Here is a 15,911-nt window from a genome sequence, read left to right on the forward strand (position 1 = left end):
AAGAGGCGAGAGCGTCGGCGAGGGTGGCTTTGCGCGACGAAGGGTGTTGTCGATCCTGCAAGAGATGGTCGTCTCCCAGTGCGGAGAGCCAAAGATGCCGACGAGATACGGATGAAGAGCGGGCCAGAAAGAAGACGGAGAGAACGAACGAGAGCCGAGAGAGAGTGCGGGAGACGCAGGGGCGGAGACTGGCTTGGTGGACGCGCAGGAGACGGCATGGATGGACTGTCCTCTGCGGAAGCGGAGATAGGCGTACTTGACGACGGCGAGGAGCGGGAAGGGAAGCAGACTGAGCAGGATGGCCACAGGCTGCAAGCTGTCTGGGGCGGGGGGTGTCACAGCAACAGGAGCTGCGACGACGGAAAGGGGTAGCGCAACGAGAAGAAAAGGGAACATGGCGGGCATCGCGGCGGGCGTCGTGGACAACGTCGGATGAGGCGGAGGCGGAGGCGGAGGCGTCGGGAGCCAACCCGTGACGCGCCTGCGTGACGCGTCGTGTGACGCACGCGATTGGAACCCCGCTCGGCAAAAGGCGAAGACGCGTCGAGGTCGCCCTCGCCGTCTTGCTCCTCGTCCTCATCATCTCCCGCGTCCCTCACCGTCCCGCCACCGGCTCTCTCTGTATCATTTACAATGCTTGAAGCGAAGCTCTCCGAGGCGGCCCTCCTCAAGCGTCTCCTCGACGGTGAGTACCAACCACCCCCATTGTCCCTGTGGCCCCTGCTGACGCGACGCGACGCGCCAGCCGTCAAGGAACTCGTCTCCGATGCCAACTTTGAGTGCAACGAGGAAGGCATCGTACGTCCTCTCTTTACAGTCAAAATTTGGTTCCCATTGACGCGTTTCATTCTCCCCAGACACTCCAAGCCATGGACAACTCCCACGTCGCCCTCGTCGCCGTCAAGCTCGAAGCATCAGGCTTCAAGCGTTACCGCTGTGACCGCTCCATTCCCCTCGGTGTCAACCTTGGTTCTCTCACAAAGGTCCTCAAGTGCGCCAAGGACGACGACATCCTCACCCTCAAGGCAGGCGACGATGCCGATATTCTCTCCCTCACCTATGAGGCAAAGAGTACGTCTCTATCCAACGCGTTCCTCGTGTGGTTGTCGCGAACTTCGCACGACGCGAATGGGTGTACGCGGTCGAGCGCTTCACGACGCGTTCAAACATCCACTGTCATCTCGCTCCGTTCGTGTCTACACACTGTATGAGATGCTGACTTGGGTCTCCCAGACTCTGACAGAATCGCCGAGTATGAGATGAAACTGATGGACATCGACGCCGACACCCTCGGCATTCCCGACACCGAGTACGACGCAAGCGTCACCATGCCCTCCGCCGAGTTCTCCCGCATCGTCCGCGACCTCTCCCTTCTTGGCGAGTCTGTGCGCATCGAAGTCTCAAAAGAGGGCATCCGCTTCGTCTCGGACGGCGAGGCCGCCAACGGCAACATCCTCCTAAAGCAGTCCGCCGAGGCCTCCAAGAAGGGCTCCTCCTCCAAGCGCAAGGACGATGACGACGAAGAGGACGAGCCCGAAGAGGAGGAGGGCGCAGACAGCGACGACGACGGCGGCAAGAAGAAGGTCAAGAAGGAAAAGGTCAAGAAGGAGAAGGTCAAGAAGGAGGACAACGGCGAAGACGTCGAGATGAACGGTGATGATGAGGAGGAGGGCGAGGGCGAGTTCAAGCCAACAAAGGAGGATGATGACGAGCAGGAGGACGACGATGACGAGGGCTCGAGCAAAAAGCGCAAGCGCTCATCTGGCAAGGTGCGTCGGACGCGTCCCCTCTCATTGAGCCCACGCCTGAGGCCGCGCGCAGTCGAGCAAGCCGGCGAAGAAGGCGAAGAAGCAGGATGAAGACGACGAGGACGACGACTTTGAGGGCGTTCGCATCGAGATGAACCAGGCTGTCACGCTCACGTTCAGCTTGAAATACCTCGTCAACTTCTCCAAGAGCGCTTCGCTCTCGAAGAAGGTCCAGCTCATGATGAGCAACGACGTACCTCTACTGGTGAGTACTGTTCTTCGACATACGACCGCGTCATTCACGCGTGCTCCCAGGTCTCGTACAGCTTCAACCAGGGCCACATCCGGTACTACCTCGCACCCAAAATCGGCGACGACTAGGCGCACCGCGCGCAATTGTGTTTGCTTCGCCCGCTCTGCTCTGATGCGTATGCATATTCTCGCAGTGTCTTGTCTTTCATGTCTCGCTCGTAACTCGTTCCTGCATGTTCTCGTGTCATATAGCGCTTTGTATCAATGTTAGCTAGCAATCTATCTCTGCCGATTTGTCTACCAGCCCGGCGGGTGCTTGGCTCCGCGCTTAGTCCCGCGTCTGCCTGTCGACCGCGGCGCCCGTTCTCCTCCTCCCGCGATCACAGAAGATGAGCGACCAGCTCTGCTATCTCTGCCTCAGATTCACCACTGATCTCATCCAGTTCGACTTCAGACGACAAGAAAGATATGACCATCCCTGGACCACTGAGCATGACGGCGTCGTGGACGGCTCATGGGGCCCTGGCTTCCACCACCACGAGACTCTCGATGCTTTGACCACCAGTTCCACCTTTTGCCCCCTGTGCAGTCTCATCCTTGACGTTGTTGCGACCCTTCCTCCCCAAGCGGGCTTCACTACAGGCTGGCTGGGATTGTATCCTTGGGCGTCGCGCCTCGGCGAACAGACTGGTACATCCTTTATCACCGTCTTCAGCGCAAGTGTCCGGTACACCTATTGGGGCGGCTTCCTCGGCAAGATTCCACCCCAGGTCCTTAACATCTGCTCGCAGCGGCCATGGACGCGTGAGCGCTGCTTTCCACCACATAGTCGTCAGAGCCATTTGACCGGCGGTGCACCGGGCATGTTTCGACACATCCCATCCACTGCTGATGACCCGGCTGCGTTCGATACAGCACGCGCATGGCTACAGGAGTGCATTGACAATCATGGCGCCGAATGCAAGCGAGGAAGCTTCGTCCCTCCCATCTTACCGGGTATGCTCCTCGATCTCGGTACCCACACCCCGAGACTCTGCTCTCCATCCACATCGCTCTCCTACACCGCTCTCACACACTGCTGGGGTGGTGAAGTACCCAGTCGGACGCTCCTGGAGAACGTCGACGCTCGCCGTCAGGCTATCCACAGCGCCGAGTTGCCTGTCAACTTCCGCGACGCAATCCGCATAACGCAGAAGTTGGGTATCCGATACCTGTGGATCGACGCGTTGTGCATCATCCAGGACGACGACGACGACTGGCGTGCCGAGGCTGCCAAGATGGCGGCCATCTACTCCGGCGCAACTGTCGTTCTGTCCGCCATGGACTCCGAGTCTAGCACCGCAGGGATCCTGAAGCCGGAGGGCCGCATCTCCTCAGTCCGCTTGGACGAGAAGCACACTGTGCAGAGGAACCTTCCGTTGTTCCACCAGAATGTCGCATCCTCCCCACTGAACCGACGCGGTTGGTGCATGCAAGAGCGGCTCCTCGGTCCCGCCATCCTGCACTACGGCAAGCACCAGCTCTTCTGGGAGTGCCGTGCGTACCACGCGTACGAAGATGGCCGGTTGAGCCCGCACGGGGGCACGCTTGACGGCGACGCCGGGAGATTCATCACTTTGCGACAGAACATCCTGCTCCCCCCGACCGAGGGCTGGAAAGTCTGGTACCGTCTCATTGAGGAGTACTCCAGTCGAGCGTTGACGCGCCCGTCGGACAAGCTTCCTGCACTTGCCGGCGCGGCTGCGATCTTCCACAAGGCTCATGGCCGCGGTACTTACATCGCCGGGCTGTGGAAGGAAGACATCGTCCAGGGCCTTATCTGGGGTGCGCACTACCACCACTTCCCCTCGCGTAAGGTCCCGGGGTACCTGCTCAGCGATGCGTGTGCTGAGCTGACGAAACCTCCGACGCGTCGTGCACCAAGTTGGAGCTGGGCGTCCGTCGATGGGCATGTCATCTTCGGGTGGACGACTCATCCGTCATTCTACGACTTGGAGGTTCTGCACGTCGAGATGAGTGTGGGGTTGGATGATTATGTCGAGCCTGCTCCGGCAGGCAGCCTCGTACTTCGCGCCAAGGTTGCAGAGGCGTTATATGTGCCCGTTGACGACTCGCCGGACGGTGGGGCCTTATTGTTTGAGGTAGGAGACGGTGGCAGTGAACCGACTCGCCTGACGACTTGTGTAATGGACTTTGACCGGCGCACTACGCGGGCTTGCTGGGTGGCAAGCATCATACTACCAAGTTCTATTTGGGCGTTGCTAGTTCTCTCCAAGCGTACAGATGGCTGCTTTGGAAGAATCGGATTGTGTATATCGTGGGATCCTATGTCGACAGACAAACATTCGGTACTTAGACAACGCTTTGTGGCCCAGGATATCGCACTACGCTAGTTTCGCTGTGTACGAAGCGAGTTCAGCGTGACGTCAGCCAGTGCGTTTTACGGACGATTTACAAGCTTATTCCTGGCCACTTCCGTGGCCAGGTCTCCAGCAGAGAAAAGCGCATCATGTCGGGGTAATTGAGTTTGACGTTTCGTGGTTTCAGGTGTGTGGAATAGGGTAGCAGACTCCCGCGCAGCAGTGACCAGTGGAATGCTCGAGGAGCCATGTAGACTGGGACCAGCTCGAGCGATTCGACGACGCAGGTCGAGAGTCCGCGTTCTATCCGCGCGTTCCGTGGTGCACAAGCCTCGGGGTGTGTGTGAAAACTGCGCACTAACCTTCGAGCGCATGCGCATGCCAACTGGCAGAGACCTTTCGATTCCTCGAAACCTGTCTATTCTCCCAATCTGCGGCGTGGTCAGGGCGTTGCCTATTTCCCCACGATTAGAGTAAACCCAGGTCCTCGGATCCCTTCTCCGCCGTGTCTTCCGTTGACGGGAGCTGATACGCGTGTTGCGAAGGTATGTAACTCCCCTATGTCTCTGTTACTTCATGCTGTGTCTTATGTACGTTACTCCAGGGTGCCCGATGTTTCTGCGCCCTGGACACGGTCAAACGTTTTCCGAACTTTGAAGGCACCGCAGCGATCTGCAGCGTTTTCGCGCATGAATGTTCATACATTCATGTACCATGTGGTCCCGTAAGTACTTACGTGATGTCGTGCAGCCAGAAACTAGTCCGTCGTTCATTCCATTCAACATGACACTGTGCCTCATAGGAACGAAGTTCAGCGACTAATAATACATCTTCGTTGGAAGAACATCCATATCTGATTGAGGAGGGGACTGTCGGCTTGCATCTGCGACCCGTCGCCCTTGCTCTTGGGCATGCTGCAGCACTTGAGTGACGAGCGCCTTCGCGAGCTCCTCTAGGACAGGCTCAATGTCACCAAAACGCGGGGGATCCCAGGGGAAGATACGACCATGGGTCCCAGGCAACACGAAGTGTTTCGCAGCTACAGCAGATCAGAGACAGATGCATCATGACAAGGTATGCTACATACCATTGCGGTCCGTAAGAGCAGAGCTCAGCTGATAGCACATATAGCAACACTTCTTGCTAACTCCGATAGGGACGGTATCGTTCTGCAAATATGTTCAGCAAGTCATCGTGCTGTTGGGAGGAGATAGTACGGTACCATCAAGACATCATAGACATCTTTTGGCACCCGATCGTCGTTCCACAGAGATGACGCTCCATTCGCAAGAGCCATCAAGCCCGCCTCGGCGTGGACACGAATGTGTCCGGTTGTGGCGATGATGGATTTGGCACGCGCTTCGATCCACGCAATCGCCGGAGCTCGTTCTTCAGCCAACAGCACATAACGTGGAACGCGGGCCGTAATATGGTCGACAATCACGGCACAATTCTGGCGAATATCGTCGACAGCGGCCGAAGAGTGATCTGTGAGCTCGACGACGGAGGCGGTGGGGGGTCGGTCAAGTTTCCGGAGATGCCTGACCAGAGAATGTGCAGCGACCTGCCAGGCTGTGAGAGTGTTCAGGTAGCGGTAGATGTGGTCGCCCTCAGTTTCGTTCGGGTCAGCAAGATTCTCTGCCCAGCCAAAGCCTAGTCAGCGACCGAAACAAGCGACGCACGATTATGACTTACCCTCTCCTTCTGCCTCTCTCTCCTCCTCGGCATCCGCTTCCACATCATCCACCTCAACCTGCCCTGCCGGTTCCGCCGGTTCAACTTGCCCCGCCTGATGTTCCGCCCGTTCCCCCTGCCCTCCCGCCTCATCCTCGGCTGGTCGCACGCCCGGCATCTTGAACGCGAATAATTTGGCTTGCCTGGACTCTGTCATCATGTGTCAGCAATCGTTGTGTACAAATTGGCCGAAACACAAACCGTAAACGAGGTCACGGACGTGTTTCGATAGCGAAGACTTCGTGATGACGTCCTTGACCTCTTTGAGGTGGATGATGAAGTTCAATCCGCCCACAAGGTGGTTCAGCTTCGACGCCGGAACACCCAGTTTGAGACGCTTTCCGGCGACGAAGCAATTCTCAAGCATTCTGAGGAGCTTACTGATACATCGGATCCATTCGGGCGCCGTGACGAAATCGAACCTTCGACATTCGAAGCCGCATAGCTTGAGTGCGTCGGCGAACTGTTGGGGGATTTGGATATCGCGCGCCTTGAGACTACCACGGTCAGATTCCTGCGGCACCCACGACTCCAACACTTTTGCAAGCCCTTGATCTGGCCATTCCCGCTTGTTGTTCATGATGCAATGGTAGATCTTGCGGTAGCAGCGCGCGTGAATCCAGTTACAGACGTGACCGTCATCGAGGGCGTACTGGGCAACACCATCTTCCGGCGACGGCATAGGAACCGATGCAAGTCGGAGAACGGCCACGACGTCCGCAACATGTTGCATGAGGTGAACTTTCTCTGTGCTGATTGTGTGGAGAGAGAGCTTGGAACATGTCCAAACTTGGAACGGTTGGCGAGACTCACCTGTTTTCCCTGACACTTTCGACCGTCAGCTCGCTAGGGGTAATCGTTTGAACAGCAAAACCCGGTTCATATTCGGAAGAAGAGGAAGTATCGACACGTAGGAAGTAGTTCTCACCACGAGAAAGGTTGACTTTGGACTCGGACTGGTCACCGGAGTTCGAAGAGATTACAATGACGGCTTTTGGCTCTTGATCAGGATGAAGACAACCGGTGACGGCAACTACCATGGTTTTTGGGTAGCCCAGGTTGAGCATCGTAGCCAAGTGAGCGTAGGGGGTGATGGCGTTGCTGGGCCGCGGCACTTTCAACGGTTGAACGGGTTGAACGGTTCCATCTGGTCGAATATCAAGAGGTTCTAGCCCGTGAAGAAAGGACGTCAAGAATCGGATGGCTGAGATTGCGTTGGGGGGGACAGGATCACGAAGAGAGACCATGGTGACTCTGGTGGCGAGGCGTAGTGGTTGAGAAGAAAGCAGGCTGAGGCTTGGGCGAGGGAATGAGTGCTTGAGCACGTGGGCCCGGGGAGCCGCCCATGATACATAGGTCTGTCGGTAATAAGTCTTAGCCACGTACTGTACCACCACGAGCAAATGCATACGCGCAATCCGTATCAACATCCGCTTGACTTCCTTGCTCTCGCGCAGGCGTATCCAGCACTCAAAACTCAGTGTGTGCGTACTGATTATGTGGGAAGCAGATTCGCTGACCATTTTTCGATGTAGCCTTATACATACATTGCACGGCGCCGCCATCGACTTCAAAAACGAGACCGCGCAGAGGTCGGTGTATCCGGTCCCTCCAAGTCCATTTACGCATCATCTATTTATCTGTTTCAGGCGACTGACCGAGGCGATCTTGCATCGCGACTTCGGTCTGAGGCTGGATTTACCTTCGGGGAGGTTGTGTCCACCGGTATGCCAAGACTCTTCCTCAGCTCGTGCATGTTCCAAACACTTATTGAGCCTAGGTTCCTAACAGGTGACGACGGAGGACCGACTGTTCGTATCCTCCGATTTATTTGCGCAATAGGTTGAACTACATACTATGGCTTGAGGATGTCCTCGAAGCCGTCGCCCTTGCAGAGCCGTCCAACGACCCGGCGCGGGGCCATGTGCGCGTGTTCGACATGTACGCTTTGCCTTCCCTAGCGTGATCTGCAAAGCTCCTAAGCTGATGAGGCACATAGCGGGACGGGTGCCTCCGCGATATACCCTCTCCTGGGCTGCAGCACGCACCCAAATTGGAAATTCACGGCAACAGGTCAGGAGCACTTCCCTTATCGATGCATCTGAGCCTATCCTTAGACTGGGGTAGAGGTCGATCCCCTCTCCATTCGATACGCTCGCCAGAACGTATCACAGAATGGCCTGGAAGAACGAATACATATCGTACAAGCAGATCCCGACGGGGGTATTCTTGCACCACTCGAGCGAAGGTACGACGAGTTCAGCGTCCACGGTATGCCTCCTTTCTGAAATCTTCTCACAGCGACGTCACGTACGATTTCACGATGTGCAATCCCCCATTCTACGCGAGCAGAGAAGAGGTTATCCAGTCTGCGGAGGCAAAGGAGTTTGAACCCAATGCCGTAAGTCCCCTGCGGCGTGCTCGCCAGATTCACCGCTGATTACGGTGCCGTGCGGCCAGGTCTGTACGGGAGCTGACACTGAGATGATCACACCGGGCGGGGAGGCGAACTTCGTGGGGAGAATGGTGCAAGAGAGCGTTCAGCTGAGAGATCGATGTAGGTAAGTCCTGTTACGCGAGTCGTTGTCACCGACTCGCACTCAACAATAGTCGCCTTGTGTGGCTTCGTTGTCATTCAAGATGGTTCACGTCGATGCTAGGCAAGATGTCGAGCCTGACGCACATCGTGCACATCCTGCGAGAACATGCCGTGACGAACTACGCGATCACGGAGCTTGTGCAGGGACAGACAAGGAGATGGGCCATTGCCTGGTCATACTGCGATGTTCACTTGCCTGATGTGAGTACTTCAGCTGCTTCGAGCTGTGAACGGTGCTCACATCTGCGTCTCAGCCGATAGGAAGGTTATCGCATCATGCATTGCAGAGCATCTTGCCTCCGCGGAATACGCTTGTGCAACCACTTCAGCAGGCGGCATCTCCTGCACAAGTCGTTCCGATCCTTACATCAGTCCTGGCTTCAGTCGATGGGTTGACAGTCAGACAAAAGTCTCCGGAAAGTGGGGCCGCGGACGTTATTGCCACCGCCTACGGCAATACTTGGTCTCGCGCGGCGAGAAGGAAGAAGCGGGATGCGATGCCGGTCGAGATGGATTCGCGAGCACAGTCCGAAGTACAGCTCGTGTGCCGTACACGCCTTGGGTCGAACTTGGGAGAGGAGTCAGCAGTTACGTTGGTGTTTGATTGGGTCGCTGGGAAGGATCGAGGGCTGTTCGAGAGCTTCGCGAGCCATGTCGAGAGGAAAGTCGTGGGAGCATTGGTGTTGATGTAGCTTCGTGACGCTACGCGGCCACAATGCAGTAAGAAGAAGAACAATGTGGTCTTGCATGCAACGTATGATATTGGAAGCATCGTCGGGAAGACAGTTTTGGAGGATCATCTACTCCGTACGCGTGTTCGTACTGGAAGCAAGGGGCCTCCGTCATTCTGCGACACACCCGCCGCTTGCAGCCTCCGCACTTGGCCAAGTTAGTATTACTCAACCTCGCATCATGGGCGGCTCGTGTCTTTCCTCTCTACTACTTCTACTACTACTACGCCTCGCCACCACATGTACAGTCGCCATGGTCTCTGTTTCTGATCCTATCCCGCCAAACGCAATCTCAGCCATCCGATTCTTGACGTCCTTGCTTCACGGGCTAGAACCTCTTGAAATTCAACCAGATGGAACCTCCAATATCACGTCTGAAGACATGGACTCTGCTTGCGCTCCTCGCTGGTTCTGGAGGCAGAAATGAGTGCATCAAGTACGAGATAGTATGATACATATGTACTGTACATGAACTTGTATGCGAAAAGAAGGCAGTTTGTGGCTGCCACGCAGGCGGCAGGACGGCTGCAGATCGCTGCGGTGCTTTCAGAGTTCGGAGAACGTTTGCTTACGAGTCTGGGAAGCATATCAACCACCGTGTCCAGCGTTGTGTTTTCAGAATCAACGGGCCACCCTGGAGTAACATACATAAAACATAGCATGAACTAACATAGAAACAGGCGACTTACCTTCACACCCGTCAATGAAACGGCTCCGAGTCGTATCCAAAGTGTGCCAATCTGCGTATTAATGAAAGTGAAAGGACACCTGAATCTCACTCTTGGGGTGCTCTTCAAGTAAAATCCACGACTGCGAGGGGGAATCCGGACATGATGGTATGAGCCTGCAGCTGGTTAGACTCTAGGCGTGGGAAAACCGGCTTGTTAGGTCGTCCATGAACGCATTGACCAACGCGAGAGAACATTGAGCGGGGATTATTCATTGGGATACATGCGTCAGGCATTAGCCAATAGAACAGTGCAAGTACAGTACGTGAGCGTGCGGCGTAAGTGTGTGTGTGTGTGTGTGTGTGTGTAACTAGTATCTAGATATATCATAACATGGTTGACGACGAATGCAGGGGAGGGGATGCGTGCGAGGGATGCAGATCGACTAGGACGTGACCGTAACCGGAGTACTTTTGCGGATTGAAGTGATGAGGAGTGTCGGACGTGGGGACGAAGAGACGAGAGAGAAGAACAAGCGCGGGTCAAGGACAGACTCACCGCGCGCCGCTACCTCCATCCATCCCTTAGAAGCCGCCCATACCGCCCATGCCACCCATGCCACCCATCGGGTTACCACCCGCGGGCTTGGGGTCTTCAACCTCAACCACGCACGCCTCGCTCGTCGTCAGCAAGCTCGCAACACCCGCGGCGTCAACGAGCGCCGTGCGCACGACCTTGAGCGGGTCGACGATGCCGGCGGCGATCATGTCAACGTACTCGCCCTTGCTCGCGTCGTAGCCCCACGAGAACTTGTCCGCCGCGCCGTAGTTGTTGAGCAGCGTGCCAACGATCACGCTCGCCTCCTCACCCGCGTTCTGCATGATCGTGCGCGCGGGGTACGTCAGTGCGCGGCGGACAATCGACACACCGAGCTCCTGGTCGAAGTTGGCGGTGGGGATGGGCTTCGCGTCGGGCGAGACAGGCGAGTTGCTCTGTGCGCCGGGGGCCGACGAGGACGAGGACGCGAGAGCGAGAGAAGCCTTGAGGAGCGCAACACCACCACCGGGAAGGATACCCTCCTCGACGGCTGCGCGGGTCGCGTTGAGCGCGTCATCGTAGCGATCCTTCTTCTCGCCGACCTCAACCTCGGATGAGCCGCCGACCTTGATGACCGCAACGCCGCCAGAGAGCTTAGCGAGACGCTCCTGGAGCTTCGTGCGGTCGTACTCGGACGTCGTGCGGTCCTCGATAAGCGCACGGATCTGCTCGCAGCGGGCCTGAATGGCGTCCTTGGAGCCCTCACCGTTCAAGAGGACGGTGTCCTCCTTGGTGATCGTGATTGAACCGGTGGAACCAAGCATGTCAGCGGTGACGCGGTCGAGCTTGATGTCGAGCTCATCGGTGAAGACGGTACCACCAGTGAGGATCGCGAGGTCACCGAGGATCGACTTGCGGTTGTCACCGAAGCCGGGAGCCTTGACCGCGCAAACCTGGAGCTGGCCACGGAGCTTGTTGACGACGCACGCAGCAAGTGCCTCGCCGTCGACGTCCTCCGCTACGATGACAAGGGGACGACGGGCCTGGGCCGCGATCTCGAGCGAAGGAAGGATGTCCTGAATGGAGGAGATCTTCTTCTCCGAGAGCAAGACGAGCGGCTTCTCGTACTCAACCTTCTGGTTCTTGACGTCGGTGACAAAGTACGGGGAGATGAAGCCGCGGTCGAAGCGCATGCCCTCTGTGATCTCAATCTCGTCCTCGATGGTGCGACCCTCCTTGACGGTGATGACGCCCTCCTTGCCAACCTTCTCCATAGCCTGAGCGATAAGGTTGCCGACGTGGGCGTCGCCGTTGGCAGAGATGGTCGCGACCTGGGCGATCTCAGCAGTGGTCGTGATCGTCTTGGCGTGGGCCGAAAGGAACTCGACGACGCGGTCGACGGCGGCCTGGGAGCCGCGGCGGAGGTCCATGGGGTTGCAACCTGCGGCGACGTTCTTTACACCCTCGGCGTATATCGCGCGGGCGAGGACGGTGGCTGTTGTGGTACCGTCGCCGGCGATCTCGTTGGTCTTCTGTGCAACGTCCTGGACAAGACTGTATGAAGGTCAGTATGGGGAAAGACCTAGAGGGGAGGAGACTGACCGAGCACCGAGGTTCTCAAACTTGTCCTTGAGCGTAATGGACTTGGCGACGGTAACACCATCTGCGAGAGGGAAGCGGTCAGGAACATGATCAAGTACGAGAGTGGTGAATCATGGAGCGAAAGTTAACGTAGGCGTGAATGGTGAAAAGGGTGAGGGCAGCAACAAGGCAAACAAGCAAGTCCAACCGGATGTCGATGTTTTCTGCCAAGCGACAGGTGAGGCGAAAAGAGATGCGAGGGGGAGCGTAAGTCCCACGTCATGTAAGCCCGACCGAAAGCCGATACTGTCGAACTGTAGCGACCACTCTAGCGCGCGGTGGGCCCAGCGAGAACGACGGCAGTAAAAGACGAGGAAGAGGATAGAATGGAGAGACGGGAGTGAGGAGACGGGACTGACCCTTGGTGATTTTGGGACCGCCGAAGGGTTGCTCGATGATGACGTTGCGACCTAGTGACGTGTCAGACAGCCTTCGCACGGAAAAAAGAGTAGGAACGAACCCTTGGGACCAAGCGTAACGGAGACTGCGTTTGCGAGGACGTCGACGCCGTTGAGGATGGCAGCGCGGCCGTCGTTGGAGAACTTGATGTCCTTGTGCGCGCCGCGCTTGAGGACAGGCTTCGCAGCCTTTGCGGCGGAGCGACGGACAGCAGAAGAGGACGCGTTGGAAATGCGGTGCATGGCGAGCAGAGACGACTAGCGACAACGAAGAGAGAACAGAGACGGAGAACGAGACGAGGAGGACGAGGAGGAGGACGAGGAAGAGGGCGAAGACAGCTGCGACGTCCGAAATTTCGAGGCGCCTGCTTATGTGCGTTTTCTCACGGAACTGTCTAGAACCAGCGTCGCGTCGCGTACGAGCACGTGACTCGCGTGCGTATTGATTGGACGGCCAGCAAGTAAGTAACTCAAACGTTGTCCCCGACATGCCTCACAAACCCGTCTCCGTTGCCCTTGGCAGTGATATGCAGCACTTCCCTACTACTGCTACCCTTCCCCGCTTCTCCACCAACGCCCAGCTCAATATCTTCGCTCTCCGCCGTGCAGCCGGACTTCGATGCATTCTGTAGCTTGCCAGGACGCATCAGCGGAGACGTTATGTTTGTTAACTTACAGTTCACCCCACCTGCGTGAATTTGCTCCGAAACGTGCTCAAGTTCATCGGCCCCTGGGACCCCTGGAATTTGATAGACGTCGTGAACGGGCTCATCGGGTCCATGTCCGTCACCTCCGTGCTACCCAGCCAGTTCCGCATAATCAGCCTGCCATCATCTTCCGTCAGTTCAACAAATGTATTCCACAGGACTCGCGTACGATATCAGCATCGAGCTTGCGGCAGCTGACGCCCTCCGTCAGTACGTCTGCGAGATACCCAATCCGAGGCGAATGCGTACTCTTGGTCAGGATAACGTCAATCGGCCAGAAGATGCACGTTCTCGGCCACAGCGATGACTACCAACGCCCGTCAGTCAACTTTCTGAAACAAAATATTCACCTTGCTCACGCATATTATGCTGATCACTTGGAAGAACCTTTCGCGGAAGCGTCAGCGACCTTCTTGCGGGCAAAGAACGAGCAGCCTCGTACGTGATGATAAACCCTGCCGGACCCCACAAATTACAATCAGCAACACCCCACAGCATCCTCCAGCGAATCCGTGACGCACCCGTGGTAAATGTGTAGCGTACGAGCACGTCCAGCGTCCAGTTCGTCCTGGAAATATACCACGCTCAGAGAACAGAAAACGCTGCGCACCTGCGGACGTACCTCTTGATGCCCGTCCGGCTCTTCCGCAGCACATATATGAGAACACTCGCAATCATCAGGTCCCCGCACCCAAATAGCCCGGATCCGAGTGTCAGCAGCCACTACATAAAACGGTCGGGTCAATGCCCTGTCAACGTCTCGGTAGTAAGAACAAACCGTCTCTCCCAGAAATTCTTGCAGATTAGGTGCGTTCCACCTTGACGCATTCCCAACATCATCAGGTACAGTATCAAGACATAGTGCTCGGGTGCTCGTACCTGCTCAACAACGCTTCATACGGTCTTCACGTGAGCTGGCATGATCGGCTGCTACAACTTACGGATACTTACACAGGTAACACCCTACACTCGGCACGTCAGTTCGAGGGAGGTCAATCAAAGCTCGGTCCAACGTACCCATGAACATCATTTCGAATACCATCTGCACAAGTTGACGCGTCAGCGAGAGGACTGGAGCGTTTGCATGGATGTGCCTACTGCGATTATGACAAGCACTCGGTATTGACGGCCAACTGCAAGTGGAAGGTTAAGACAACGTGCTTGTCGGTGGGGCATTACTGACGTACCCAGCCAAACGCGTCGCATGAAGAAGCTTGTAGAGTACATCAATTGTCAGAGCAGAATCGAGCTCAAAAAGGCGGGCGGGCTGACCATTCCGTCAAAGCGGCGGAGCCAACCTTGGATGGATGAGGGTTAGCCAGACCTCAACCTATAGTTCAGCGTATACTCACCCCCGTTATCAGGAAGACCTGAATCGGTATCAAGTCAGTACGGGTGAGTTGTGCACTGATCGCTACTTGCCTTGACGGACCTTTCGCCCAACAATACGCCGTTAGCATAACGGTGAGATGACACAGAGAACCAGACTGACCAGACAGGAGGCTCTTCGAGCGCAAGAGGGTTGTAGTAGTTGACGACCATGGTGTAAAAGCTGCAGACGACGCGCTTCGAGATCAGAACACAACCAAGGTTGTCGTAACGAGCTCACCATTGGTGAATGTTGAGCGCGCTGTTGAGGGTCTCGATAAACCTGCGATCGTCAGCACGTCACGGTACATGTTCTATGCAGCAGCTAAACTCACATAACCGCGGAGACCCAGAGCTTGAGGAGGAGTGTGTCATTAGGATAGAGACGGAAGTACCGGATGCTTTGATGAATGAGCAGTCCTTCCAGGCTAAGAACCGGTAGCCGTCAGTCATTTTGTATCTGTAAGGACGGCACTGCAGCACTCACATCAAGCCGGCAAAGGTACCCAGGAGAACCGCGCCCAAGGTGTTGTCCAGCGGGGGCAGCGGGGGCGGGGCCGGAGCTAGGGTAGTTGCATCCATGGCAAGCGTAATCGTTCACGTACTATCCTGTGCCCTGCGTCAGGGCTATGGTATATATACGGCTCTGTTGAGGCTTCTTGATACGACGCTCACCCATTGGACCCACAATTCTCTCCTGCGCGAGGCGCCTGTGAGAGGTTCTCAGCTACGACGGCGCTGATGCGCGGGAAATGAAGAGAGACACGCTGCATGTGCTTACCTTGTGAGGTATGTCTTCTAGCATGCTTCTCTAGTTCTCGTGGTGGAGGACTCATTCGTTGGGACGTCTTGCGTAAGGGGTACGCGGCCTCGGAGACCTGGCAGAAAAGTCGCAATGTAGTGAGTGTGATATTGGGCGCCACGCTGGCATGGCATGTCGGACTCCAGATATCTGCGCGGTGTGGTCTGCATCGATGACGAGTACCATCTTCCCATGCTCTTGTTCAGCGCAAGTCACAGCTGTAGTGAGCCGGGATCGCTGTGTAAGGTCACTAACGTGTGATTGCAAACGCGGAAGAAGACTCCGAGTGTCCTTCCGTGCGAGAGCGCCGCAGATGCACCGTCATGGTGTGCGAATTCGCCTGCGGTAAGCTTCCGTCGAGGGCGT

General features: G+C 56.4%; 6 protein-coding genes across 6 annotated transcripts; 3 read left to right on the forward strand and 3 right to left on the reverse strand.

Moving 5' to 3' along the window:
* The first annotated feature begins 580 nt into the window (after positions 1-580).
* L226DRAFT_496013 (proliferating cell nuclear antigen) lies at positions 581-2,307 on the forward strand. The gene is made up of 6 exons (XM_067677541.1): positions 581-685; positions 746-798; positions 858-1,071; positions 1,234-1,769; positions 1,822-2,013; positions 2,064-2,307. The coding sequence occupies exons 1-6, from the start codon at positions 634-636 to the stop codon at positions 2,127-2,129; spliced, it is 1,113 nt and encodes a 370-aa protein (XP_067528773.1). The 5' UTR covers positions 581-633; the 3' UTR covers positions 2,130-2,307.
* A 76-nt stretch (positions 2,308-2,383) lies between these two features.
* L226DRAFT_540897 (HET-domain-containing protein) lies at positions 2,384-4,518 on the forward strand. Its single transcript, XM_067681962.1, has one exon. The coding sequence runs from the start codon at positions 2,390-2,392 to the stop codon at positions 4,391-4,393; it is 2,004 nt and encodes a 667-aa protein (XP_067528774.1). The 5' UTR covers positions 2,384-2,389; the 3' UTR covers positions 4,394-4,518.
* A 563-nt stretch (positions 4,519-5,081) lies between these two features.
* L226DRAFT_564021 (uncharacterized protein) lies at positions 5,082-7,361 on the reverse strand. The gene is made up of 6 exons (XM_067683605.1): positions 6,908-7,361; positions 6,296-6,846; positions 6,056-6,244; positions 5,583-5,998; positions 5,448-5,529; positions 5,082-5,399 (listed from the first exon to the last, which is right to left on the reverse strand). Exons 1-6 carry the CDS (start codon positions 7,339-7,341, stop codon positions 5,179-5,181), a joined length of 1,893 nt encoding a protein of 630 aa, XP_067528775.1. The 5' UTR covers positions 7,342-7,361; the 3' UTR covers positions 5,082-5,178.
* A 129-nt stretch (positions 7,362-7,490) lies between these two features.
* Positions 7,491-9,724, forward strand: L226DRAFT_496019 (S-adenosyl-L-methionine dependent methyltransferase). The gene is made up of 11 exons (XM_067677542.1): positions 7,491-7,574; positions 7,630-7,686; positions 7,744-7,819; positions 7,875-7,885; positions 7,937-8,035; positions 8,094-8,167; positions 8,222-8,342; positions 8,396-8,495; positions 8,555-8,655; positions 8,735-8,894; positions 8,948-9,724. Exons 1-11 carry the CDS (start codon positions 7,498-7,500, stop codon positions 9,383-9,385), a joined length of 1,314 nt encoding a protein of 437 aa, XP_067528776.1. The 5' UTR covers positions 7,491-7,497; the 3' UTR covers positions 9,386-9,724.
* A 952-nt stretch (positions 9,725-10,676) lies between these two features.
* On the reverse strand, positions 10,677-12,911 carry L226DRAFT_576613 (chaperonin GroL; the record flags this gene model as incomplete). The annotated part of the gene is made up of 4 exons (XM_067685386.1): positions 10,677-12,183; positions 12,232-12,292; positions 12,630-12,680; positions 12,731-12,911. 4 exons carry the CDS (start codon positions 12,909-12,911, stop codon positions 10,677-10,679), a joined length of 1,800 nt encoding a protein of 599 aa, XP_067528777.1.
* Positions 12,912-13,073: 162 nt separating this feature from the next.
* On the reverse strand, positions 13,074-15,325 carry L226DRAFT_617679 (uncharacterized protein; the record flags this gene model as incomplete). The annotated part of the gene is made up of 20 exons (XM_067687071.1): positions 13,074-13,300; positions 13,357-13,492; positions 13,545-13,569; positions 13,625-13,682; positions 13,735-13,762; positions 13,818-13,830; positions 13,897-13,943; positions 13,998-14,098; positions 14,154-14,193; positions 14,255-14,267; positions 14,327-14,338; positions 14,393-14,417; positions 14,474-14,508; positions 14,563-14,588; positions 14,648-14,673; positions 14,728-14,745; positions 14,804-14,927; positions 14,985-15,026; positions 15,079-15,171; positions 15,231-15,325. 20 exons carry the CDS (start codon positions 15,323-15,325, stop codon positions 13,139-13,141), a joined length of 1,119 nt encoding a protein of 372 aa, XP_067528778.1. The 3' UTR covers positions 13,074-13,138.
* Between the last annotated feature and the right edge of the window lie 586 nt (positions 15,326-15,911).

Source organism: Lentinus tigrinus (assembly GCF_003813185.1).
Source record: "Lentinus tigrinus ALCF2SS1-7 unplaced genomic scaffold L226scaffold_70, whole genome shotgun sequence".
Taxonomy (NCBI): domain Eukaryota; kingdom Fungi; phylum Basidiomycota; class Agaricomycetes; order Polyporales; family Polyporaceae; genus Lentinus; species Lentinus tigrinus.

Bases quoted from the DNA above. Each gene is read 5' to 3' on its own strand.
- L226DRAFT_564021 (XM_067683605.1), bottom strand. From the start codon at position 7,341: ATGGTCTCTCTTCGTGATCCTGTCCCCCCCAACGCAATCTCAGCCATC. The intron at 5,999-6,055 runs GTAAGTCATAAT...TTGGCTGGGCAG, and splicing joins GAGAGAGGCAGAAGGAGAGG to AGAATCTTGCTGACCCGAAC. The intron at 5,400-5,447 runs GTATGTAGCATA...GATCTGCTGTAG, and splicing joins TGCTCTTACGGACCGCAATG to CTGCGAAACACTTCGTGTTG.
- L226DRAFT_496013 (XM_067677541.1), top strand. From the start codon at position 634: ATGCTTGAAGCGAAGCTCTCCGAGGCGGCCCTCCTCAAGCGTCTCCTC. The intron at 799-857 runs GTACGTCCTCTC...CATTCTCCCCAG, and splicing joins AGTGCAACGAGGAAGGCATC to ACACTCCAAGCCATGGACAA. The intron at 2,014-2,063 runs GTGAGTACTGTT...GCGTGCTCCCAG, and splicing joins GCAACGACGTACCTCTACTG to GTCTCGTACAGCTTCAACCA.
- L226DRAFT_540897 (XM_067681962.1), top strand. From the start codon at position 2,390: ATGAGCGACCAGCTCTGCTATCTCTGCCTCAGATTCACCACTGATCTC.
- L226DRAFT_496019 (XM_067677542.1), top strand. From the start codon at position 7,498: ATGCATACGCGCAATCCGTATCAACATCCGCTTGACTTCCTTGCTCTC. The intron at 8,343-8,395 runs GTACGACGAGTT...ATCTTCTCACAG, and splicing joins CTTGCACCACTCGAGCGAAG to CGACGTCACGTACGATTTCA. The intron at 8,895-8,947 runs GTGAGTACTTCA...TCTGCGTCTCAG, and splicing joins GCGATGTTCACTTGCCTGAT to CCGATAGGAAGGTTATCGCA.